Source organism: Anabrus simplex, chromosome 2 (genome assembly GCF_040414725.1).
Source record: "Anabrus simplex isolate iqAnaSimp1 chromosome 2, ASM4041472v1, whole genome shotgun sequence".
In the NCBI taxonomy this organism is placed as follows: domain Eukaryota; kingdom Metazoa; phylum Arthropoda; class Insecta; order Orthoptera; family Tettigoniidae; genus Anabrus; species Anabrus simplex.
Window position 1 is genome coordinate 15,755,727 of NC_090266.1, and position 24,397 is coordinate 15,780,123.

Here is a 24,397-nt window from a genome sequence, read left to right on the forward strand (position 1 = left end):
ACCTCTTATCTTTAAATCGTTAGAAACAGACTCTAACCATCATCCTTTCAGTCTACCTCTACTTCTCTTACCCTCCATAGCAGAGTCCATTATTCTCCTAGGTAACCTATCCTCCTCCATTCGCCACACATGACCCCACCACCAAAGCCGGTTTATGCGTACAGCTTCATTCATCAAGTTCATTCCTAAATTAGCCTTTATCTCCTCATTCCGAGTACCCTCCTGCCATTGTTCCCACCTGTTTGTACCAGCAATCATTCTTGCTACTTTCATGTCTGTTACTTCTTACTTATGAATAAGATATCCTGAGTCCACCCAGCTTTTGCTCCCGTAAAGCAAAGTTGGTCTGAAAACAGACCGATGTAAAGATAGTTTTGTCTGGGAGCTGACTTCCTTCTTACAGAATACTGTTGATTGCATCTGCGAGCTCACTGCATTAGCTTTACGACAGCTTGATTCAAACTCACTAAGTGTATTACCATCCTGGGAGAACGCACAAACTAAATACCTGATATTATCGACCTGTATCACCAATCTGTCATTCAATTCTGTTGAATTTCTTACCTACTGACATCAATTTAGTCTTCGAGAGGCTAATTTTCATACCATACTCATTGCACCTATTTTCAAGTTCCAAGATATTACACTGCAGGCTTTCGGCACAGTCTGCCATTAAGACCAAGTCGTCAGCATAAGCCAAACTGCTTACTACATTTCCACCTAACTGAATCCCTCCCTGCCATTTTATACCTTTCAGCAGTTGATCCATATAAACTATGAACAGCAAAGGCGAAAGATTACAGCCTTGTCTAACCCCTGTAAGTACCCTGAACCAAGAACTCATTCTACCATCAATTCTCACTGAAGCCCAATTGTCAACATAAATGCCTTTGATTGATTTTAATAATCTACCTTTAATTCCATAGTCCCCCAGTATAGCGAACATCTTTTCCCTCGGTACCCTGTCGTATGCTTTCTCTAGATCTACGAAACAAACACAACTGCCTATTCCTCTGGTAGCATTTTTCAGTTACCTGGCGCATACTGAAAATGTGATCCTGACAGCCTCTCTGTGGTCTGAAACCACACTGGTTTTCATCCAACTTCTTCTCAACTACTGATCACACCCTACCTTCCAAGATGCCAGTGAATACTTTGCCTGGTATACTAATCAATGAGATACCTCGTTAGTTGTTGCAATCCTTCCTGTTCCCTGCTTTTGTCCAATCTGAAGGTACCTTACCAACACTCCATGGTAATCTTACTACTCTATGAAGCCATTTCATCCCTGCCTTCCCACTATACTTCACCATTTCAGGTCTAATTTCATCTATTCCTGCTGCTTTATGACAACAGAGTTTATTTACCATCCTTTCCACTTCCTCAAGCTTAATTTCGCCAACATCATTTCCCTCCTCCCCCTGAGCTTGGCTGTTCGCAACACCACCAGGATGATTTCCTTTTACATTGAGAAGATGTTCAAAATATTCCCTCCACCTCTCCAGTGATTCCCTGGGATCTGTTACTCAAAATACTGTTCATTTCCTTTTTCGCTCCCTTCCTAAGATTCTTTATTACTGTCCAGAAAGGTTTCCCTGCTGCTTGACCTAGCCTTTCCAGGTTGTTATCAAAATCTTTCCACGACTTCTTTTTGGATTCAACAACTATTTGTTTCGGTCTGTTTCTTTCATCTACGTACCAATCCCTGTCAGCCTCGGCCCTTGTTTGGAGCCATTTCTGATAAGCCTTCTTTTTATGTTTACAAGCTGCTCTCACTTCATCATTCCACCAAGATGTTTGCCTTTTCCCATCTTTACACACAGTTGTTCCTAGGCATTCCCTTGCTGTTTCTACTACAGGATCCCTGTATGCCACCCATTCACTTTCTATATCCTGAACCTGCTTACTGTCTACCGTTTGAAACTTCTCACTAATCATATCCATGTACTTCTGTCTAATTTCCTCGTCCTCAAGATTTTCTACCCTTATTTGTTCGCAGACAGATTTCACTTTCTCTACCCTAGGCCTAGAGATACTTATTTCACTACAGATCAGACAGTGGTCTGTATCTTCAAAAAATCTCCAGAAAACTCTTACATTCCTAACATATTTCCTGAATTCGAAGTCGGTTAATATATAGTCTATTATGGATCTGGTACCCCTAGCCTCCTATGTGTAGCGGTGAATAGCCTTATGCTTGAAGATTGTATTCGTAACTGCTAAACCCATACTAGCACAGAAGTCCAGCAAACGCTTCCCATTCCCATTAGCTTCCATATCTTCCCCACATTTACCAATCACCCTGTGGTATCCTTCAGTTCTATTCCCAACTCTCGCATTGAAATCGCCCATTAGCACTATTCTATCCTTGCTGTTGACCCTGACCACGATGTAACTCAATGCTTCATAAAACTTGTCAACTTCATCCTCATCTGCACCCTCACATGGTGAATACACGGACACAGTTCTTGTCCTAATTCCTCCAATTGACAAATCTACCCATATCATTCGCTCATTTATGTGCCTAACAGAAACTATGTTGCGTGCAATGGTATTCCTGATAAGGAGCCCTACCCCAGACTCTGCCCTTCCCTTTCTAACACCCGTCAAGTACACTTTATAATCTCCTATCTCTTCCTCGTTATCTCCCCTTACCTGAGTATCACTTACTCCTAGCACATCCAGATGCATCCTCTTTGCTGACTCAGCCAGTTCTACTTCCTCCATAAGCCCCATTAATATTGATAGCTCTCCATCGAATTCCATTTCATTCGCCAAGTTGTTTCCAAGGAGTCCCTCGCCTGTCAAATGGGAGTGGACTCCGTTACTCCCATAGGTCCGAGCTACACAAGGGGGAAAATCTATAAGTCTTGCCTCCACATCTGGTGAGTGCTCGATTCGAGGCTGCGGCATGACCAGCCCGCAAGTGTGCAGCGAACGGGCTAATAAGCCAGCATGAAGAGAAGGTCAAGCGAGCGCTACCCTGCCCGGAGCGGAGAAGGGCACACGCGACGTGTCCTGCCTCTGATTGGCGCACCAAAAGGGGCAGGGCGTTTCTCACCAGAACGTGGAGCCAAGAGGAAGATAGCCAACTTAATGTGGGTAAATACCCCAGAGCGGGAAGAAACTTCCCTTTACCCTGAGGCTATAAGTGGATGAGGACCAGGCTTTATTTAAGGAAGAAAAGGGCAATCCAAAGAATACATTATACAATATAACACGTACAAATAAGAACACAGTTAAAACACAGCTTGCAAGCACAATCACAAACGAAGAATACAGATGAAATAAGGCGAAGGGGTAGGGGAGAAAATGTTCATGGCACAGATTCTCTCTCCCCCCCCCCCCAAACTCCAAATAGGGTGTACATCAACGGGAATGATATTCATACAAGACTATTAATTGTCTAGGATGTTCCTTCTCATTTAAGCAGCAGCCTAAAACTAAAGCCCCATTGATAATGCAAACGTAATGTAACGTAAACTCACAATTAACGTTAACTTAGAAGTTTATTTTCATATTGACCGTATTGAAGTTCAGTTATTAAATGTTAAATGTTAATTTATTGAAACCACCTATTCAATATTGGTTGAGTCTTTATGACTATAACATTGTCATTACATTGTCATTACATTAAGTTTGAGTATGGTACATGTTTCGCCTGGCATTGCAGGCATCATCAGCCATTAATTCTATCTCCAAGTCAGGGCTTTGAGTGGATGCTATTTTAGGATTAATCATAGTCAATATTATTTATATAACAGTGCAAAGGAGTGATCAAGCCGTCCATGTTTTAAAGTTCTAATGTGACGTTATACTCTTGTTCACATTTAATGGAAATATATGGACTGTTAATTTTCATAATGTCGGTAATGAGAACGGCTCGATGACATTGGGATTAATCATCTGTACATTTTTACAACTTATTGGAGATTAACATGTGCTAGAACTATTCTTAAAAAACTATTTTTACACAATTTACGTAATATATTCAAACTTATGGTACATTTTGGAACTGAACTGGTCGAACTTGTCTTGAAGTTTCAGTGGGATGTCTTACTCATATCCTGTTAAATGGGGAAAATGCTGATACTGGGATGGCATTGTAGTCTATTGAAGTCATAGCATTTAAATATTCTTTTTATATTTGTAGGACATTGAAACATGTTCAACTTATATGTTTTTTTTTTGGGGGAGGTCTAAATATTCTATAGATCAGCATCACTTCCTAGAAAAATGAGGATCAATATTTAGGTGCCTTATAGTGCAATGGCAAGAATGCTGTTGGAGAGTTTGATCAAGATTTGTTAGAAAACGGCTTAATACATGACCGTATAAACAACAAAACAACATACAACGCCAGGCAGCCAAAGCTAGCACATCTCAACCACAGCAGCAGTAACTCATAACAGCAACTATAGACCAGAAAAAAACCACCATTCTGCATATGACATTCACCAGAAAATATACTAGATCCTATACTTCTGGCAATATTTGACCACAGCTGCACATAACTACCTCTGGCCACACACCTGACTTGTCATCAATAATTGAAGAAGTCCATCAATCAAACTAATGAATATGTACAATTTATAGTAGAACTAAAATAGGAGCACTGCTCACGAAAGAAACACGGACATTCTCCATTCATACTGAATATAGAAAATTCGACGAATGCAAGACGCCAAACTCAATTTAACAAAGTGTTCCTATCTATTGTAACAGGTTCTAACATGAACTGTATATTTTAACATGTCATTCAACATGTACCACATATTTTTTAGAAATGATAATGTACCTGTATACTTAATAATAATTCACCTATACGATTTTTAGGCCTAAAAAGATTCATTCTTTTTAGATGTATATATAGTCATTTTTAACTTTATACATGTCCTATTAGAACATAGGACATACTCTATATCATGATTTTATAATGGACAAGGCTATTCAAAAAACTTGACTTATGTGAAGGTACTAGTGTACAGCTGAGGATGACCGTTGTGTAAAAAGGTCGAAACCGGTACTGTAGATTGAATTTTAAATAAATAAATTTGTATTGAAAAGGTGGAAACTTCCTTGTCTATAACATCATCTCCTTTTTCCACGAGATCATTCAATCAATCAGTCACTGCTGATCTGCATTTAGGGCAATCGCCCAGGTGGCAGATTCCCTATCTGTTGTTAAAAAGAAGTACACATAGAGCATGACATCCAAGCTTCCCACCAACTAAGAATGGTAATAAAGCTCAAATTTTAAAAGTTCAGTTACACCATACTTTCATGCTTCTCTCTCCATTTTTTTTCCAAGACGCCCACACGGTCGATCTTCCCTTACTTACATTGTTACTCTTAGTTCATTAAACATTCATAAGATGACCCATCAGAAAGGAGAAAAATACATGCGTCAAAAAGGATAAACGGGGCTGAGAAAATCAGTTATGAACCTCCGTGGCTGGAAACCACGAGATTGCGCACATCAACAGTCGAGTAAGCAGAAGAATAAGAAAAGAAAACCGGGAATGACAAAATGCCGGCCATAAAAAATAAGTCAGTCACAAGGCCCGGTCAGTTAGGAGCAATATAAAAACATCACATGAATTAATAAGGGCAAAATATACATAATATAGTGCGGCTACTGCTCCGTCCAATTCATACACACAACACCCACACACGCACGACCATCCGCCCGAACACAATAATAAATATGTAGCATGAAGCCATCGGTCCGTCACAAGGGCAATTACATACACAACGGTCTCCCCATGAAAGCCGGGTTACCAAAACAGTTTGCCTCAATATAAGGGACACAGTATTCCGTAGAAATGGGAAGCATCGAACACAAGGTTAACGCGATAGGCGAACTAAGCCACACGAGGTGTATGAGGTCACAATCCGTACAGAGTCATTTATACAGGTTCTGACATGAATGACCAACACTCATGTAATCGAACAATAAATGTAGGGGCACTTAAATTCAAAGCACAGGGACCGTACATGAAATAGGCAAATAACTCGCCCGACACATTTACACACACGAAACCGTGCGCTCAACGACAGAACAGCTCGCACCAAAGGGTAAAATAAAAATCAACATACCGAAAAGATAGAATAAAATGTATGTACCTGAGAAATAAAAAAGAACAATTGAAATACTCATATAGGGAAAATCATAGTTTAAATCTGTTAAAAACCTTCTGATAGGTCAGAAAAGCAGTCTTCTTTAGTGTGGAGTCCATCTTATTGTTTATACTCATCGATTCCATTGAAAAAAAGAAAAAAGAAGGAATAACTATCATTACATCATTACGACAGGAAGCAAGGCCTGGAAATTAAAGATGGAGTAGCACTGCCATCTGACGACAAAACTAGGAAACATTGACTTATGTAAAGTGACTGAATCAAGTGTAAGAAAAACAGATATACAGGTTCGAGTACGAACCAGAACACGAGTAATGAATAATGTGCCGTGAAAAATGGCGCAGTATCATATCATAATCAATCGCATCGATGACCCTAACATTCAACAAACCATATAACTTGATATATGCATCATGTTTATTAAAATCTAACATTCAAATATGCAAGCTCATAACTACCGGAGACAATTATTCACAATTCTAAACACATGTGAATTCTATAACCTGTATCCCTGCGGTTTAATGAAATGTTTCTTTTATGAAGACTCGGTCAGGTCTTATGAAATACCTGATTCATAAAGGAAAATTCCTTACACTTCACCACATAATAAATACATTTTTAATACTTCCAATAAGACTTACTCATGAAGAAATTGGCAAATTAATTTCATCGAAAAGAAAGCGTATCACGGAAACGATAGCTAAATCATAATGAAATTCCCGTATTACAAACTATGACTGTGCACTCGAAACTTACTTGAAATTAGCACATCAGTTCAAGTTCCAATCGTGCCATCAACAATATAAAATGTATATAAATGATTCTACACCGTCGCTCAAGTTGCTTTATGTATAACGCATTACGGTCATAAACGTGAAAGAAAATATGTAACTACAAGAAAACAAATAAAAGACAAGTCTTTTGTACTCATCTTAACTGGTGAGTTCTTAAAGATGTAATTGGATCATCCCGGTCCTCAGAATATTGTCATTCCTTCATATTGCCACATTTTCCAGGCCCGATTCGACTCCACTGCAGTTAGATTTCTTTTCATTCATGACAAGCAATGTTCATTCTCATTTTCTTTATGTTATTCACATATAAAACAAAACTCAATTCATTACTACAATAATGTAGCTGTGTGCGTTTTTCTGATTGGGATTAATCTTAGCAACTTAACCTCTCTATAGCACTTCTGAGAATCGCGGAACATTCTCTTTGACATATCTCGTCTCACAAGTGGGAATGCTCAATTAACAACGGAATGCGCCCAATAATTCATATAGTTGTTTCTCCAATTCTGTTTGAGTCGATAGTTTCCTAAAGAACTCTCAATCATTTGTAAATGTTAGTTGTAAGTAGATAATGCAAGTGAAGGCAAATCTAACATGACCTGCATTGTATAAATTGTTATCGAGGCGAAACAGTAATCGGTCCTCTTCACTCAACAGTAGTTGACTTTACATTAAAATTAAACTTCCGGACACAAATTGATTAGATACCATGGGGTTCTGAGCTTGTGAGTTTTCACACAGTGAATATTTACTTCAACTTATCGCTCAATTGAGCGAGTTACTTTGAATTATTGATATATCTAACCATAAATTGACTTGACGTATGCTTTTCTCAAGATTTCAACCGACTTCAATGTTATAATGAACTTGATTAATTCCTTCATGTTTGGCCCGGATTCATTTGAAAGGTTATATCTACAAAAGCTAAGAAATACACAAGAACATTTTCACAAAAGAAAATCCTAATGAGGGGACATAACTGTTAAATGAAACTTCACTTGATATTTTAATTGTTTTATTACATCTTTATGTATTGATGATGATCCTAAGGATCGAAACAAGTATAGGGGTATGCTTTAAATGATTAACGTATTAATTTTAGAGTTAAAATCCTATATTTTAATTGTAATTTGTCAATACGGACCAAAGATGATTTTTATCATATGTAAAGAACAAGAACCCCCCAGATTCTACAACAGCAAGGATCTTTGAAAGATGTGCTGTGCCAGCAAAGCAGCAAGCAAGTGACTTTAAATATTGACAGTATTTGTAGAACATTTACATCAAGGTATGTTATGATTATATTTACTGCTGTTTTTTCATTTTCATATTCATAATAAATACAACACACTGCTCTAGCCTTGTTCATCAGTTTTGAATAAGCAATGAGGTACAAAAGCTGAAAATATGGCAGGTCTCCACAGCAGTTATGTTGTGGGAATGTAGGGGGAACATACCACTCTCTCCTGTTCATATACAGTTCCATTTTAAGTAGAACGACAATTGTAGTGTTTATTTTATTAGTAGGTTAACTACAAGAAAGTGTAGATATATAGCGAGGAGTCCAGAAAAAAATGTACTCACAGTTTGTAGTTCAGTATTTTCAAAACAAAGAGACTTGCATGCGGAAATGTAGTGTAACTGTTAAACTTGTTGCGGATAGGGAGCGCTGGCAATCCTGCAGGTACAGCAGAAGATTGCAGAGTTAAGGTTATCTTTGTGGAATGCAAGGCTGTATTGAAGTGATGAAACTTCACAAGGTTCACTGGCAGTGGCAGAAAGTCAAACAGTAGCCCGTATTCATGGAACTGTTAACGATGTGCACAACCATAAACAGTTATAAGTCGAACGGCCAGTACTGCGGTGTTACAACATTGTACCCGATCGCCGCAAAAAACTGTGAAACAGGGAGTGTGTTAAAGTGGGGTGTAAGATGCATTCTTAAGAGTACAAAGTGTTCACAGACGATGAGCCAGATCAAAAGATGGTTTGAGCACGTGTTTTGTGGGGATGAAGTTGTGTGGTCTTACGAGGTGCAATTCAAACTTAGTGGTATCGTGGACGTCTGCTGGAGAAGGCAGTGAATCTACTGGGACTTAATGTGCGGTGTATCTTGATATGCCTGCCATCCAAACCCTGTGTGATGATAAAATATTTTACCTGCCTCACCTGGATGGTGAGGTGCTATCAAGTACCCACCTCGGTCTCCTGATTTGACACCACGGGACTTCTACTTGTGGGGGACTGACAAAAATGATGGATATTGACAAAAACCAGCTACAATCAATGAATTAAAAAAACTGTAACATTTGCTGCACTTATGATTGTAATTTGGTCAGCATTGTTTAGAAGCTGCTGGTGTTTATTTCTCTCGGTGCCACAAATTATACCTACATGTCAAATTTGTCAGAAGATGTAAACTATCAAACAGTGAGTACATTTTCCTGGAACCCTCTGTACATATATATTAGTTAGCAACCATGTAGCATCTTGTAATGGATTTTAAGTGTCACGAGAAAGAGTCGTGACATAATTCAAGTTTAGCAGAGTTAGTGCAGCATAGTGGAAGCAAAGGGAATATACCAGGTAAGGAAAGGTGGCCGCGGAGAGTACAAGACCAAGTTTACATGTGGGGGGGAATATCATGATAGTAGAAAGTGCAGTCCAGATTCACCCTCCTCTAAGTTTGAAGGCATTTAGACCCACTTTGAATGTTCATAAATAGCAGAAGTTACGATAATCAAAGGGAAGAAGGAATGTACCATATGCCACATTAACATGTGTTTTAACTTTAGAGTAACAAATTTGAACGTGAGCGAAAAGCTACAAAATACATTCCATACCCTGCAACTCAGCATGTAGGGTATCAAACTCTGGGTCTCCAGTTCTTCAATGCTTTAACCTAATCTTGTCAGATCCTTTGTCATTTGATTTCTGACATTCATACTCATTTAAAAAAGTTTTACAACCATTCAAAATAAAATTCAAGACAAGAAATATTTTACCGGTTCATGGTGTGGGTTACTGCAGCCACGTCCTAGATCATGAACCCTGGGCAACGGCTGAGTGGCCTAGTAAGTGGTCCTGAGAGTCGGGATACCAGTTGCTATGGAATGGGAGTGGGCATCTCAGACATATTCTGAGTCAGGGCCCTCCTTGTGCTCAGGCAGCTAGGACTATACAATTCAGCAGTGGTCCATAACCCGTTAGAGGAGAGATCCTCACTTGGACTATGTGTAAGTAGGGCAGCATCCTGCTTCATGAATTTACCGATCTCAGAATATTTTAAGCAAGCCTTGGACCTATGGGAGTAACGGAGTCCCACTCCCATTTGAGAGACGAGGGACTCCTTGGAAACAACTTCACGAACGAAGTGGAATTCGATGGGGGAGCTATCAATATTAATGGGGCTTATGGAAGAAAGAAAGTAGAACTGGCTGAGTCAGCAAAGAGGATGAATCTGGATGTACTAGGAGTAACTTATATTCGGGTAAGGGGAGATAATGAGGAAGAGATAGGAGGTTATAAAGTGTACTTGACGGGTGTTAGAAAGGGAAGGGCAGAATGTGGGGTAGGGCTCATCAGGAATACCATTGCATGCAACATAGTTTCTGTTAGGCACGTAAATGAGCGAATGATGTGGGCATATTTGTCAGTTGGAGGAATTAGGACAAGAATTGTGTCCGTGTATTCACCATGTGAGGGTGCAGATGAGGATGAAGTTGACAAGTTTTATGAAGCATTGAGTTACATCGTGGTCAGGGTCAACAGCAAGGATAGAATAGTGCTAATGGGCGATTTCAATGCGAGAGTTGGGAATAGAACTGAAGGATACCACAGGGTGATTGGTAAATGTGGGGAAGATATGGAAGCTAATGGGAATGGAAAGCTAATGTAGTAAACTCGCAGTTGCGATCAACAGCATTCTGTAAGAAGGAAGTCAACTCCCAGACGAAACTATCTTTACATCAGTCTGTCTTCAGACCAACTTTGCTTTATGGGAGTGAAAGCTGGGTGGACTCAGGATATCTTATTCATAAGTTAAAAGTAACAGACATGAAAGTAGCGAGAATGATTGCTGGTACAAACGGGTGGGAACAATGGCAGGAGGGTACTCAGAATGAGGAGATAAAGGCTAATTTAGGAATGAACTCGATGGATGAAGCTGTGTGCATTAACCGGCTTCGGTGGTGGGGTCATGTGAGGCGAATGGAGGAGGATAGCTTACCTGGGAGAATAATGGACTCGGTTATAGAGAGTAAGAGAAGTAGAGATAGATGAAGACGATGATGGTTAGGCTCAGTTTCTAACGATATAAAGATAAGCGGTATAGAACCAAATGAGGTCACAACACTAGTTGCAAATCGAGGATTGTGGCGATGCTTAGTAAATTCACAGTGGCTTGCAGACTGTACGCTGAAAAGCATAACAGTCTATAATGATAATGTATGTATTTATGTTTGTATGTAGCAATGATTTTTACAAAATTCTGATTCTAAGTCCAAATAAAGCTACCATCAACACTAATCTCCACAATAAATATAAATGAAATCTAACACGATTATTTGGTAGGATACGAAGCTCAGCTCCATAATTAAATGACTAAAACAGAAAGAGTTTCTTTCACTGGATTGTAAAGTGTTCACTCTGTCCTAATTTTATTTCATTTTAAGCCCCTCGTAATTCCCTTCAAGGTTAAGGCTTCCATACGTATTAGTGGTAATAATTACTATATACAGTACATTAATATCTTATACCAGGAATATGCACAAGTCTTTTCCGGTTTCACTAAGAGACCTCACCAGCGAACAGTACGCAGCGTATGAATCTGACACATACGTCCATTTGTTCGTCTGACATTAACCTTCCAACACACACAAGTTGAGTCCGCCAAACACTAGCATCTTTGTTGTATCGTTCAGTGATCATGTCGACATTTGTGCCTGGAAAAAACACATTTGCGGCATGCATTGCTTTTCTTATTTAATGGAAAGAAAAAGGCTGTGGAAAGTCATTGTTTGCTGGCAGAAACATGTTTGAACACGCTCCATCGATTAGAACATGTGAGACATGGTTTTGACTATTTAAACGTGGTGATTTTAATGTGTAAGACAGTGCGTGCTCTGGTATACCACTAAAGTCCGAAAACTCTTGAAGCCCTTCGAAACCATTAATGCACAATGCTGTCACCAACAAATGATTAATTTAAATCATGCATTGAACGAAAGATGATCGAAATGGACCAGAATTCATGGCAGAGTGATTATGTTACGCGACAATGCACCGTCCCATGCAGCAAAACCAGTGAAAGACACCTTGAAATTGCTTGGATGGGACACCCTTCCGCACCCGCCGTACTGCCCCGACTTGGCGCCATCTATCACCTCTTCGCATCATTGGGGCACGTGCTCGCAGAGCAGCACTTCAGCAATTTCGAGGAAGTTAAAAAATGGCTCAGCGAATGGTTAGCCACAAAAGACAAGCAATTTTTCTGGCGTGGTATTCATAACTTACCTGAAAGATGAGCGGAGTGTGTAGAAGCCAATGGCCAATATTTTGAATAAACAAAAAAACTGCATGTTTTTTCTTTACCACAAAAGCCGGCAAAAACTGATAGTATGTCTCAAGTATTATTACAATTATTACAAAACTGATAGACCAGGTTCAAGTCCCCGAAGGTAAAAATAAGGAGGTAAAAATTCTTGAGCACTTGTGTCAACTAGGTAAACGGGTTCTTAAACCTTTCACGGCCAAATTATTTAAGAAATTAATTTTTGGGAATTAAACATCAAAAAATCAAAATCTCTTTATTTGCAAATGAGGTGTTTACCTCGGTGGCAAATAGTACACTAAAATACATTATTGTCAAGCACTAAATATTAAATTAACAAGAGAAGAAAATTTTCCTATAATACAGTATTATACAATTTACGCTAACAATGTTTTCTATTAAACACACAGCTCATCCTTAATAAATTTATATTGTTTACAAAATTCTACTTATAATATCTCCTGTACTACTTACAAATATAGTCAACTGATATACAGTATGTGGAATTACTACAAATGATACTATACAACTGGTATAAGATTAATATTTACATTGCATTTATTTATTTACTATTTTTTTTTTACCCGTTCTGGATCCTAAGTAGCATAACGACCTGCTGCGTCTTAACCAGAACCCCTTTTGCCACCACTTTTCAGAGTTCCTGAAGGGCCTTCACAGCTACCGTAGCGGTCCCAGGGCCCTCGAAGTCCCCACTGTACTTCACCCCTACAGGCAGTCCCCTACTTTGGCTGTCCAAGCTCCTTAGACCAGGGGATGGAATTAATTTATTCACACACATTTTTTTTAAATTTACAATAACCTGCACTGGTCGAATGCCCTCTAACACTTCATTTATTTTCTCTGTTGCTGTTTATTCTCTTCTTGAATATCTGTACAGATTTTGGAAAAGGATCAAACACTACCCCTGGTAAACTGTTCCATTCCTTCACACCCTTCCCAATGAATGAAAATTTACCCCAATCGCTTCTGCTAAAATTCCTTCTAATTTTATATTTGTGGTCTGTAGTGCGGAAATAATTATTTTCCAACTGAAGCCTCTCACGGATATCTCCCCATGCTGCTTCTCCTGTATAGGCTCCATATAATCCTATAAGTCTAGTTTTCTCCCTTCTCTTACTTAAAGTTTCCCACCCAAGTTCCTTTAACATTTCTGATACACTACTCTTTCTCCTGAAATCCCCTGTTACAAATTTTGCTGCTTTCCTCTGCACACTATCTATTTCTTTTAATTAGGTAGCCTATTCTTGGTGAGGATCCCAAACACTGTTTGCATATTCCAATAATGGACGAACCATACTCAAGTAACTTTTTTCTTTTAATTCTTTGTTGCATCCTTTAAGTAGCCTCATTATGACATGTAACGATCTGTATGCTTTCCCAACAATGTCATCAATATGACCCTTCCAGTGCAAATTACTTTCAAATCTCACACCTAAGTATTTGCACTTGCCATCTTTTGGGATAACTACCTCATCCAAAGTATATTCAGATTCAGTTTTAAAGCTCCTGTTTGTAAAAGTTGTAACAGTTGATTTGCCTCGATTAACCTTCATATTATTTTCTTCAACCCATTGTTGGATACTTTCAAGGTCCCTTCGTAATTCTGAACAATCGTCAATGTTGTTTATTTCCCTATAAACAATTATGCCATCTGCATACAATCTTATTTTTGATGTTATATTGTTCCCTAAATCATTTGCGTATATTAAGAAAAGTAACGGACCGATTATACTACCCTGTGCAATTCCCTTCCAAACTTTCTCTTCCTGAGATACATTTTTTCCTACTTTGACTTTCTGAACCCTTGAATTTAGAAATGTTTTTATCCAACGTGTAACCCTTACGTCCAATCCTATTCCCTCCAATTTCTTTAATAATATTCCATGTTCCACTCTATCAAAGGCTTTGGAAAGATCTGTGGCTATGCAATCTAACTGACCTCCTGAATCCAACTGATCTGATATGTCCTGCTGAAATCCCACCAGTTGTGCCTCACAAGAAAATTTCTTTCTAAATCCATGTTTTTGTAGTGATGGAATTTCAAGGAATTAAGGTTTTTTTTATTTAAAAAATTTCATACACTGGAACTGTGAAAAACGTATGGGAACTACATATCCCAATGGCTGTCAGAATGCCCGAGTGACACAAATAGGGGAACTATTCTTCCCAATAACCAAACTCTAGCAAACACAAATCAGGACATAGAATGTGAATATGTGCATTCATCTTATAGCACACAGAAGTATAAATAATTTACACTGAATACAGCTGTAGCCATCATTGACTTGATCACAACAAACATGTAGGTGGATGGTCCGCCTAGTCAAATTAAAATTAAAATTCCTGTACACAAAAAGACCTAATAAAAAGGGAAAGAAAAGAAGAAATTTGCAACATTCACTTATATTAACAAACAATCATATGGCTTGGTTAAACTCTTGAGGAAACACAACATCCACATATCCTTCAGGACCGATAATAATAATAATAATAATAATAATAATAATAATAATAATAATAATAATAATAATATTATTATTACAATTTGGTGCAACTCGAATAGCGTAAACACCAGTAGCATTTGCAGTAAGTCGGGAGTATATAAATTATCTTGCCAAGACGGCGAAAAATAGTATATAGGACAGTCGGGAAGGAGTGTGTCGGTACAGTATGAAGAGCATGTGAATGCACGAAAACATTCTAGATACTCTGCTATGTGCGAACACATGAAAATAATCATAACTTCACTAATATTGAACGGGACATGGTTCTATTACACCCGCTAAACAAAGGTAAAAGAATGAATACCCTTGAAAAGTTAGAAATTTACATGTTACAAAAATTTGATAATGAAAATAGCCTTAACGAGCACATGGCAGAGGATAACCAGTTGTTTAAATTGATGACGCAAAACGTGAGAGCAAAAGAGAAGGAAGAAAAGCGCGTAAGAAGGGAAGTATGACGTTAGCACACAGGGGTAGTACTCTCCCCTCCTCCGTCCATTCACCGCGCCTCCCACTGCAACTCCGCAATCAGTCGCCGAACAACCTCAGCCGCTTTTATATATCCTTAATAGTTATATGATAGCCTCACGTACTTCTTGTATCATTATATTGGTAAGTTTTAATAATTTTACGCGTTGTATTCTCAATTTGTTTGTTATAGTCTTCTGATTACAGCTTCTGTTTTACTTCTCCCTATTACAGATCATTTTAAGCTCGTATCACCTGGCTGCATAACACACCCATTATTGGATGGTTTCGGCATGATAATAAGTTTTTGCACTATTCTTTTATTCTCAACTCCAATTGAATTTTACAAGAAATTATCGGATCTTCAAGTACACAGTGATCTAACGCCACAACAAGAACATAGTGCTCAATATTTTAATGCATACAGACTCTATTCTATTGTGTTTTATTCTATTTGTCTAGATGGAATTTAATTCCATGCATCCACACTTTGATTTTTAAAATGTTAAATTGTATAGGCAATAGTTTTGGATTTCTTAATGGGATGCCCCCCCCCCCCCCCTTTTTATTAGGTCTTTTTGTGTACAGGAATTTTAATTTTAATTTGACTAGCTAATGAAGGGAATGCATATAGATTCCCAATATATGTACTAGACTTATGTAAATAAATATAAATAATTAATATTTAGTATTGACTACTACCTACATGTTTGAAGTGAAAGCCAAACGAACAATACATCCACAATTATATATTGGAAAGGTAATCTGAACTCGTGTATTTGTCATGAAACAAGCTATTAATACATTACATTTTACTTTTCATGGAATTTCTGGAACTCAGTAACATAATAACATGAAATAAAATAAAATGACAAAAGAATTCTGGAGATGAATTATCATGGCAAGATGAAGAACTTATGTCCCTGTGTTTCACCTTTACATAAATCCTATTTATTTGCCCATACTAAGACAAAAAAATATGCTCAATCTATGTCTGAAGCACTACAGAATAATTTATATTAACGTAAATAGCTTAGAATTACTAAGATCCATCTTTGTGGTGCAGAAAATCACTTCACTTCCTGGCAGCCATTACTCTGCACACATGTGAACAAACATGTCCACCAAACTAAAAACTGCAAATATACCAGAGCAGAATGTTTTCCTACATTTTCTGATGTCCACACCAGATAGCAGCACAAATCAAATGTGGGAATCAGGTTACCCAATGGCCCAGTAGCGGAAAAAAGTTGGTGGGAATTATATCACCCACTGGCCAGGAAAGGGTTAAATCCCCATAGATTTTGTAGAGAAATGAATTATAAAGGCACAGTCCTCATGCCAATGGTTGTCTCTTCAGCGGCTGAGGTGCGTCTCAATTCAATTATATTATTTCATTTCATGCAATTGAATAGGCCAGTTTATATAGGCATGCTTGGAGAAATGGGGGGGAGAAGACACTTCCAGCGAACCAATAACGTACGAGAACACTCGAGGCTATGGAGGGCAGCTAGCAGATTAAAATACGGAGTCTGCTGTTCGGTTCAGATGCTGCCAGCGAGGAGTGCAATTTGTAGTTGTTGCCGCAATAATGATGAAAGATGATGCAGTGATGTACTATGGTGGTTCATAACATTACACAGTGAATGGGGTGTTAAAATCCAATATCAAATGACTTGATTTTGCAGTATGTTCAGATAAGATGAGATGAATATCATTGAAGTTAAAACCCCTACTGAGAGCTCTTTCAGATCATGCCTCAAATTAGAAGGAGATTGTGTTTGTCTCTGTTGTAAACTGCTTGTTATTGCAGTTCCATCAGTACATCTATGAACCCGTCTTTCTGTTTTGCTTCATGTGCATGCCATGAGCTACTATGAGTATCTTATTTCACTTCTGCAGAAGTTTTTCTAGTGTGTTTACTTTATCATAAAACTGTTTGTTTAGGTCCAGCAATTGTTTCCCCATGTTGCACTCTCAACTGTGATAGAAGATTTGCGGGTGACACGATCCGTCGAACTCACGATCGAGAATGTCTTGGATGGACGTGTGGTTTCCCCTCCGCCGATGTTTCAGCGGGATTCAGATCCGCAGGTGCTGGAAATAGAGTACGGGCATGGCACCTCGGTGTCCAGTAGTGATGTATCTACACACTGGGATGACCTCTATTCTCTGCCAGGAAACAGAGATATTGGCAGCAGGTAATTTACTAGTTTCTCCTTTTGTCAGTATTAAAGTGCTACTTTTGTTGGACTTGAGAGATGTTTCATCAATACTTACTTACATACAGTAGGGAGCTGGTAAGGTAGGTACTTTGTATGTAGGCCTATGTAGCATATCATTTCATATCGAAGAATATTTTGAAGAAATGCAAAGTAGGCATAAAAGGTATTTGCTGGGAGCTCTCAGAAGACCATCCTAGTTCAGTTTATGGATATACTCCTAATAATTTTGTTTGTATCTGCACATCTTGTACAGGAGCTGCATGTTGCACCTACTCAGTATTGTACTGATCTCAGATTTCACTGTGTCTATCCATCGATTCCTTGGCCTCCATACTGGCCACTCCTCTGTTACTCCTCTGTCAAATTAATTCCCTCCACCCTCATAACATGTCCAAACCATTGTAGCCTGCATCTTCCTTAAAGCCCGGTAACGGGCATTTTGACGCCAGCCTCCGTCCTGTTTGATTCATTTCTAATCTTGTCTTTCCTGGTCTTTTAGTTCATTCTTCTAATGATTTTTTTTTTTTTTTCTATTACAAGTTGCTTTACGTTGCACCAACATAGATAGGTCTTATGGTGACGATGGGACAGGAAGGGGCTAGGAGGGGGAAAGATGTGGCCGTGGCCTTAATTAAGGTACAGCCGCAGCATTGGCCTGGTTTGAAAATGGGAAACCACGGATAACCATTTTCAGGGCTGCCAACGGTGGGATTCGAACCCACTATCTCCCGAATACTGGATACTGGCCGCACTTGTAACTACTGCAAGCTATTGAAATACTGAACAGATAAACGTTGACTCAAATAAGTGTAAATAACAAGGATAATGGGCGCCACCTGCAAAACAATTGCAGGAATATTTAATTATGTAGAGCAACGAGCCACTCCCTCTCCCAAGGCGATGGTCATCAGGCTGACGAGGCTCCAGACTTGCTTTATAACCTTACCTGTTGCTATATAACCCCTGAAATTAAATTTGGGTAACATGCCAGGTTCAGCCTTACTCCACTGACAAAAGACTCACTTTAAGTTTGATTCTATGACTTTACTCCAAGAATAAGAACTAATATGTGACAAACACCAACAAAATCAACACTAATGCAACCCACTTAGTGCTTGCCGTTTACATAGAGCAAATATACACAATACAACCCAACCAAATCATCTCTTCACGAGATTTACTCGTTTGCCGTCTATAAAGGCAAATTACAAATCATTAAAATCACTAATAAAAAATATAGAACATCAATATACTTTTAACATACCTCCAGGTAAGAGCCCCTTCGCACTCCACTGTTACCGTGAATCCTAATCTGGTAGAGAAAAGTACGACGACTGTTTCTCTACATATGGATGCAACCTTCTTTAAGACGAGCATCCCTAACCTTATTTACACTTCTTCGTCGACGTCTTGAATTCTTTCCAATTGCTGGCTGGACAGAAAGCGTTACATGTCCGGAGGCAAGCAAACAGCAAAATTCTCCATCAACTGAAGCTGCATACTCGGGTGACAAGTTCCAAATAAACACTTTCTTTTTCAGAAAGTCCACTGCAAAGCCGGTAAGTCGTTGAGATTATACCATGTTCACTCCGTAACAGATACTCACGAACAATAGCAGATCGTATAGCAAACTGCGCAAATACGTCGCTCCCGCAGACCAGTACAAATGAGAAACACACAGTATCAGCATCAGAGTCAGAAACAGAATGAGAATCAGAATCAGAAAGACTCGCCGCACACACTTATATATGCTTGCTACACGTGGTTATAGCGTCCTGAAAAGTTTACTGGTAGCAACGCTCACACCGGCACTTCTTCCCGCGTCACTCTGTCAACCCAAACCTCGCTCAAAACAATGCCCTCGCATTGGCTATCGAGTATCTGATGTGACATAGAACGTCCACTCATGTATGTCCACATTGATTCACTCCAATTCTTTAACCGATACAACCTGCCGTCCCCCGTGTTTCCAAGCCACTTGTTGCAACACATCCAACTGACTTCAGCCGTCCTTCCCGATATAGTCGCCGTTTTCCCGGTTGCACAATCCTTACGGCTAGGCCATATTTACAGACTCTTACCCAAACGGAAATTTATACAAAATATAATGATGAACATATGCAATGTTCCCTAACTATACATTCTTCTTATAATATTACGTTTTTACATGGTAAATAAACAAAATTACATGATTTTAACCTTACAAACTATATACGAAAATTTCCTAACCTAAAAACTCGGGGATCGTACATACGTACGGTTATTAAGCGACTGCAGCTATCGAGCTCCGTGAATTTAATTTCTGTTGACCGCGTTTTACTATTAGCCTTGTTATGTAGGGTACATGCTTCGAGTCCATAGGTGAGAATTTGAAACATGGTCAGTTTTGCTTTCTTGGGTATTTTATCATCTTACATTAGATTTCTCACTTGAAAATAAAATTTAGAAGCTGTCTGAGTTCTGTTAAGTATTTTGTTAACTTTTGAAATGATACTTCCAAGGTATTTGAAGTTAGAAACAGATTGTAACAGAATTCCCTCCAGAAAAATGCTTGAATCTGTGCCTTTCCTGTTGATTAGTCATTTGCCATTCCAAAGATTTAGTTTCTCCTGTACTTCTGCTTCATTTTCTCCCCATATCAGGACATCATCTGCAAATATTAGAGTGTTAGGCTCTTTGCAATGTTCTTGGATGATGATGATGATGATGATGATGATGATGATGATGATGATGATGATGATGATGAACAGGAGTGGTAACAAGGCACTTCCCTTCTGAACTCCTCTTTCAGTTTCAAACCAATCTGATCTTTCCCTTCTGAACTCCTCTTTCAGTTTCAAACCAATCTGATCTTTCCCTTCTGAACACCTCTTTCAGTTTCAAACCAATCTGATCTTTCATTCCCTACTTGGACTCAGCTAAAGCACTCATGAAGTTTGGCACACCTATGCCTTCTAGGCATTCCCAGATTATCTTCCTGGGCACACTGTCGTAGGCCTTCTCGATGTCCATAAAAATCATCACTAAGTTCTTTCCATATTCCCAGTGCTTCTCTGTTAGCATTCTGACAGACAATATGAGGTCTGTAGTTCTCCTCTTCCAATAACAGTTCTAGTATATTCCTGATTCTTCTTTCAGTTATCTTCTCTAGAACTTTGAGTGAGAAAGTAGAGTGATGCCCCTATAATTTCCACATTTTTTCATGTTTCCCTTTTTATGCAGGAGGATAATAATACCTTTCATTCAGTCCTGTGGAACCCTGTTCTCTTTCCAGGTGAACAACCTTTGTGTGCCTTGCGCTCTAGCTGCCTTTATCATGTCAGCAGTGAGGTAATTAAACCGTGAGGACTTACAATTTTCTCATATTCTTCACCTCCGACCCACTTCTAGCCATGCTTACTTCTTCCGTTCTTGACCACTTATAAAGCAACTTCCTATTACTTTGACAGTCTTCTATTAGCCTGGTAGAGAATTTGTCCCAACACTTTTCCTTTTCTTCTTTAATCAGTTGCTTCACAAATAGTTTCTTGTTCTGGTACTCCTGTGCCAGGTACTGAATTTCATCTTCTTGGTGAACTGATTTCCGTCTTCATTATCTAGCCTTTTCTTTGCTACATTTCTCCCTTTCACAGCAGTTTTCACCCTCTCTTTGCACCATGGTGTTCCTTTCTCCCTGCATATTGCACTTGTTTTTCCACATAGTGATTCAGATTCTGAAACCAGAGTATTCTTAATGACAGCCACTCCTCTTCTATTCCTCTTTTTTTTTTTTTTCATTCCTTGGTAATTTGGCTGAAATCTTTCTTTAGTGTTCTTCTTTCTTCCCATCTTCTCCTAGCATCCAGGTAGTTATTTTTGGTATTTTCTTGTGTTTAACCATTGTACATGGATGTTCCCAGTAGTGACATTCGCTTGGAACGACCTTAACATCATTGATGTGTCGGTGTGACGCAAAAAAAAAATCATAATTCATGAGCTGGCTAGCACATCTGTCATTTATTATATTTTGTTATGTTAGTGCTGGGCTGAGTGGCTCAGACAGTTGAGGCACTTGCCTTCTGCCCGCAACTTAGCAGGTTCGATCCTGGCTCAGTGCGGTGGCATATGAAGGTGCTCAAATATGACAGCCTCGTGTCGGTAGATTTACAGGCACATAAAAGAACTCCTGCAGGACTAAATTCCAGCACCTTGGCATCTCTGAAAACCATATGTTCTTCCGGTTCCAACTGTAGCATGTGATTTTATGCCTGTCCATCTTTTGAAAGCAAGAGTTTTGTATGCTCAGGTTATTCCGTGCCACCATAACCGTGTCCTCGCAGCCTTGCCTGTCTGTCCCCCATAATTGTGATGATGTAAGCTACTGATCTTTTTTATCTGCAGGACAGCCTGTGGGACGTATATAGGGTCTCTCATATAAACTCTGCACTATGGCAACTGCTTCAGTGTGTGTACAATCTTATATCAAATCTTACCTTATAAAGGATGCTGGAAGAGCGATTATTCACTGGGTGAGTTGACCGTGCGATTAGGGACGCACAGATAGTGGCTTCAAACCCCACTGTCAGCAGCTCTGAAGAAGGTTTTGCATGGTTTCCCATTCTCACACCAGGCAAATTCTGGGGCTGTACCTGCTTCCTGTCCATTTCCTGCAATGTGTGAGGATTTGAACTATACACATAGACCAGCACTGATCACACTTCTGAGATTGTAACAAGGGAATCTTCTGTTGTATGAACAGGGGCTGAATCTTGTTGAAACCGCCCACGCGATTTTTCTTCTTCCGTTAAGGGATAGAAAAATGGCGTCAAAATGTCATCTTAGTTCTTCTCTGCATTTACTGTTGTTTCGTAAAAAATTATTGGTCTTGCACCAACTTCACACCAATAGCGAGAGTTATGAGTGTTCACACGACCATTAAGATGAAACCAAAACTTTTACATACAAAAATACGGTGTTGCAATGATAACTGTCTCACCTTGTTAACAGCTGAGATTCAGACTGGGGACTGATGCTATGTGCTTGCCTCCCATACTGCAGCTGTCGTAGCGCAGACTACAAATACCGCGCATCAGTGCGAGTGTACTTGGAGAAACACAAAATTTCACTTTATTGATTCTGTCACTCACATAAATTGCATCCGTCTGCACATAAACATCTTTGTGGAGAATGAAGCAACTCCATTTCTGACTTCATTAGTCTTCCCACTCCAGTACAATATACAGTAAAACCATGTTGTAAGATTTTCTATCCTGAACCTTTATATTTCTTCTCACTCAACCATAAAATCCCGAGCATCTGTATGTCCATGAGGTCTACAGTTTCTCTGCATTTACCAGAAAGGATGTGGATATTAAGGGTTCAAATTCTGAGCTGTTTCTTCCTGTGCATGTTGGTCTCTTCCTACATCTCCGACGAGCTTCGGGTTGTTCGTGGTAAGCTGCATGAAGAGTTGTCATATCTGGTAATTTAAACAGGCTTGTTTTGTTTTTGAAAGCAACGAACTCATCAACTCTGTTCAGCTGGCGTGCTATGCCTAACACTGCGGAGGTAATCTCCCTTAGCCTTTGGTGGTCCCCTGCCACACCTGCAAGGCAGCAGCATTTTGCTAAACAAAGGCTTCAGCAAGCCTCCTAAGGGAGAACTCCTATGCCCTTGGCCATTGGTTCTCCCATGGCCACCCAACCCTTGGCCGGAGAGTCACATTCGGTAACAGGGTGTCGGGACCTGACAAATAATTTATATGCTTGTTACAAATTTCATTGTGATCCGTATTGACAGTTATCGGTTACAAAATCAAATGTTAATTAAGGTCAACCTAATCAGTCTGTACATGTGTCAGTTTGTTTCAAGCGATCACCAGCTGACAAACATTAGTTAAGAATAACCATTCTCTTATAAACTAAAAGACATACACAAAATATACCTTAAAACCATATGAACCTTCGTGAGGATGACTTAATGTCCTTTGAAAACAGTAAAATGTCTTGTTAAAATCAATGTACATACTGCACCCTTAAGTTTGGAACTCCAGACCTACACTTTCTGCAGCATGTTACAGTGTGGTTATCTTCCACCTCTTCTGGCTTCTGTGGTTCAGCTTTAAATCCTCCACGTACCATCTGGGTTTAAAGACCGATCCATCTCTCACATCTTCTCTACAGTTTACAGGTTGTGGCTTCTCACCTCTAATGGCCCCGATTTCTCCACCTTGAATATGATATCCTCTGTGGACAAAACAATCTGTACATATAGCGGTATTGTTAGTTCAATTGGCGTCTTTTATTTTGGTCTGACGAATCTATCTTCTTCTCGTTCTGTCAGTTACTAGAATCTCTCCAGTTCCAGTGAGTTCGTTCTGGTTGCCGTCTGAAACTTGCGGGCTTCCTTCTACACATAGATTGGTGTCCATTCCTTGCTCTATTTCCATGTGTGAACCTTCTTCACTCATTGCTGTCATTTCTTTTGCTGTACTCTTTGCCCTAGTAACCATAAGAGAGGTAACTTAAAGGGTCCACCTTTTCAATAGAAATGAATGTTATAATGGTTAAGTTACAACATATTTACTTGGGACTAGTTTCAACACTGTTTAGCGTCATCTTCAGCCAAAATGTGAGAACAAGCATAAGTACATTTATACAAACATACACAATACACAAAATATTATAACATTATGCTTAAATGTGAGTAAAATGA

General features: G+C 39.1%; 1 protein-coding gene across 1 annotated transcript in view; it reads left to right on the plus strand.

Moving 5' to 3' along the window:
- LOC136864955 (E3 ubiquitin-protein ligase AMFR) overlaps positions 1 to 24,397 on the plus strand; it is a 549,886-nt gene that overhangs the window by 452,179 nt on the left and 73,310 nt on the right. Inside the window, exon 8 of the mRNA XM_068226459.1 lies at positions 17,427 to 17,680. Within this exon, the coding sequence (XP_068082560.1) occupies positions 17,427 to 17,680 (254 nt within the window). The remainder of the gene's footprint in view (positions 1 to 17,426; positions 17,681 to 24,397) is intronic.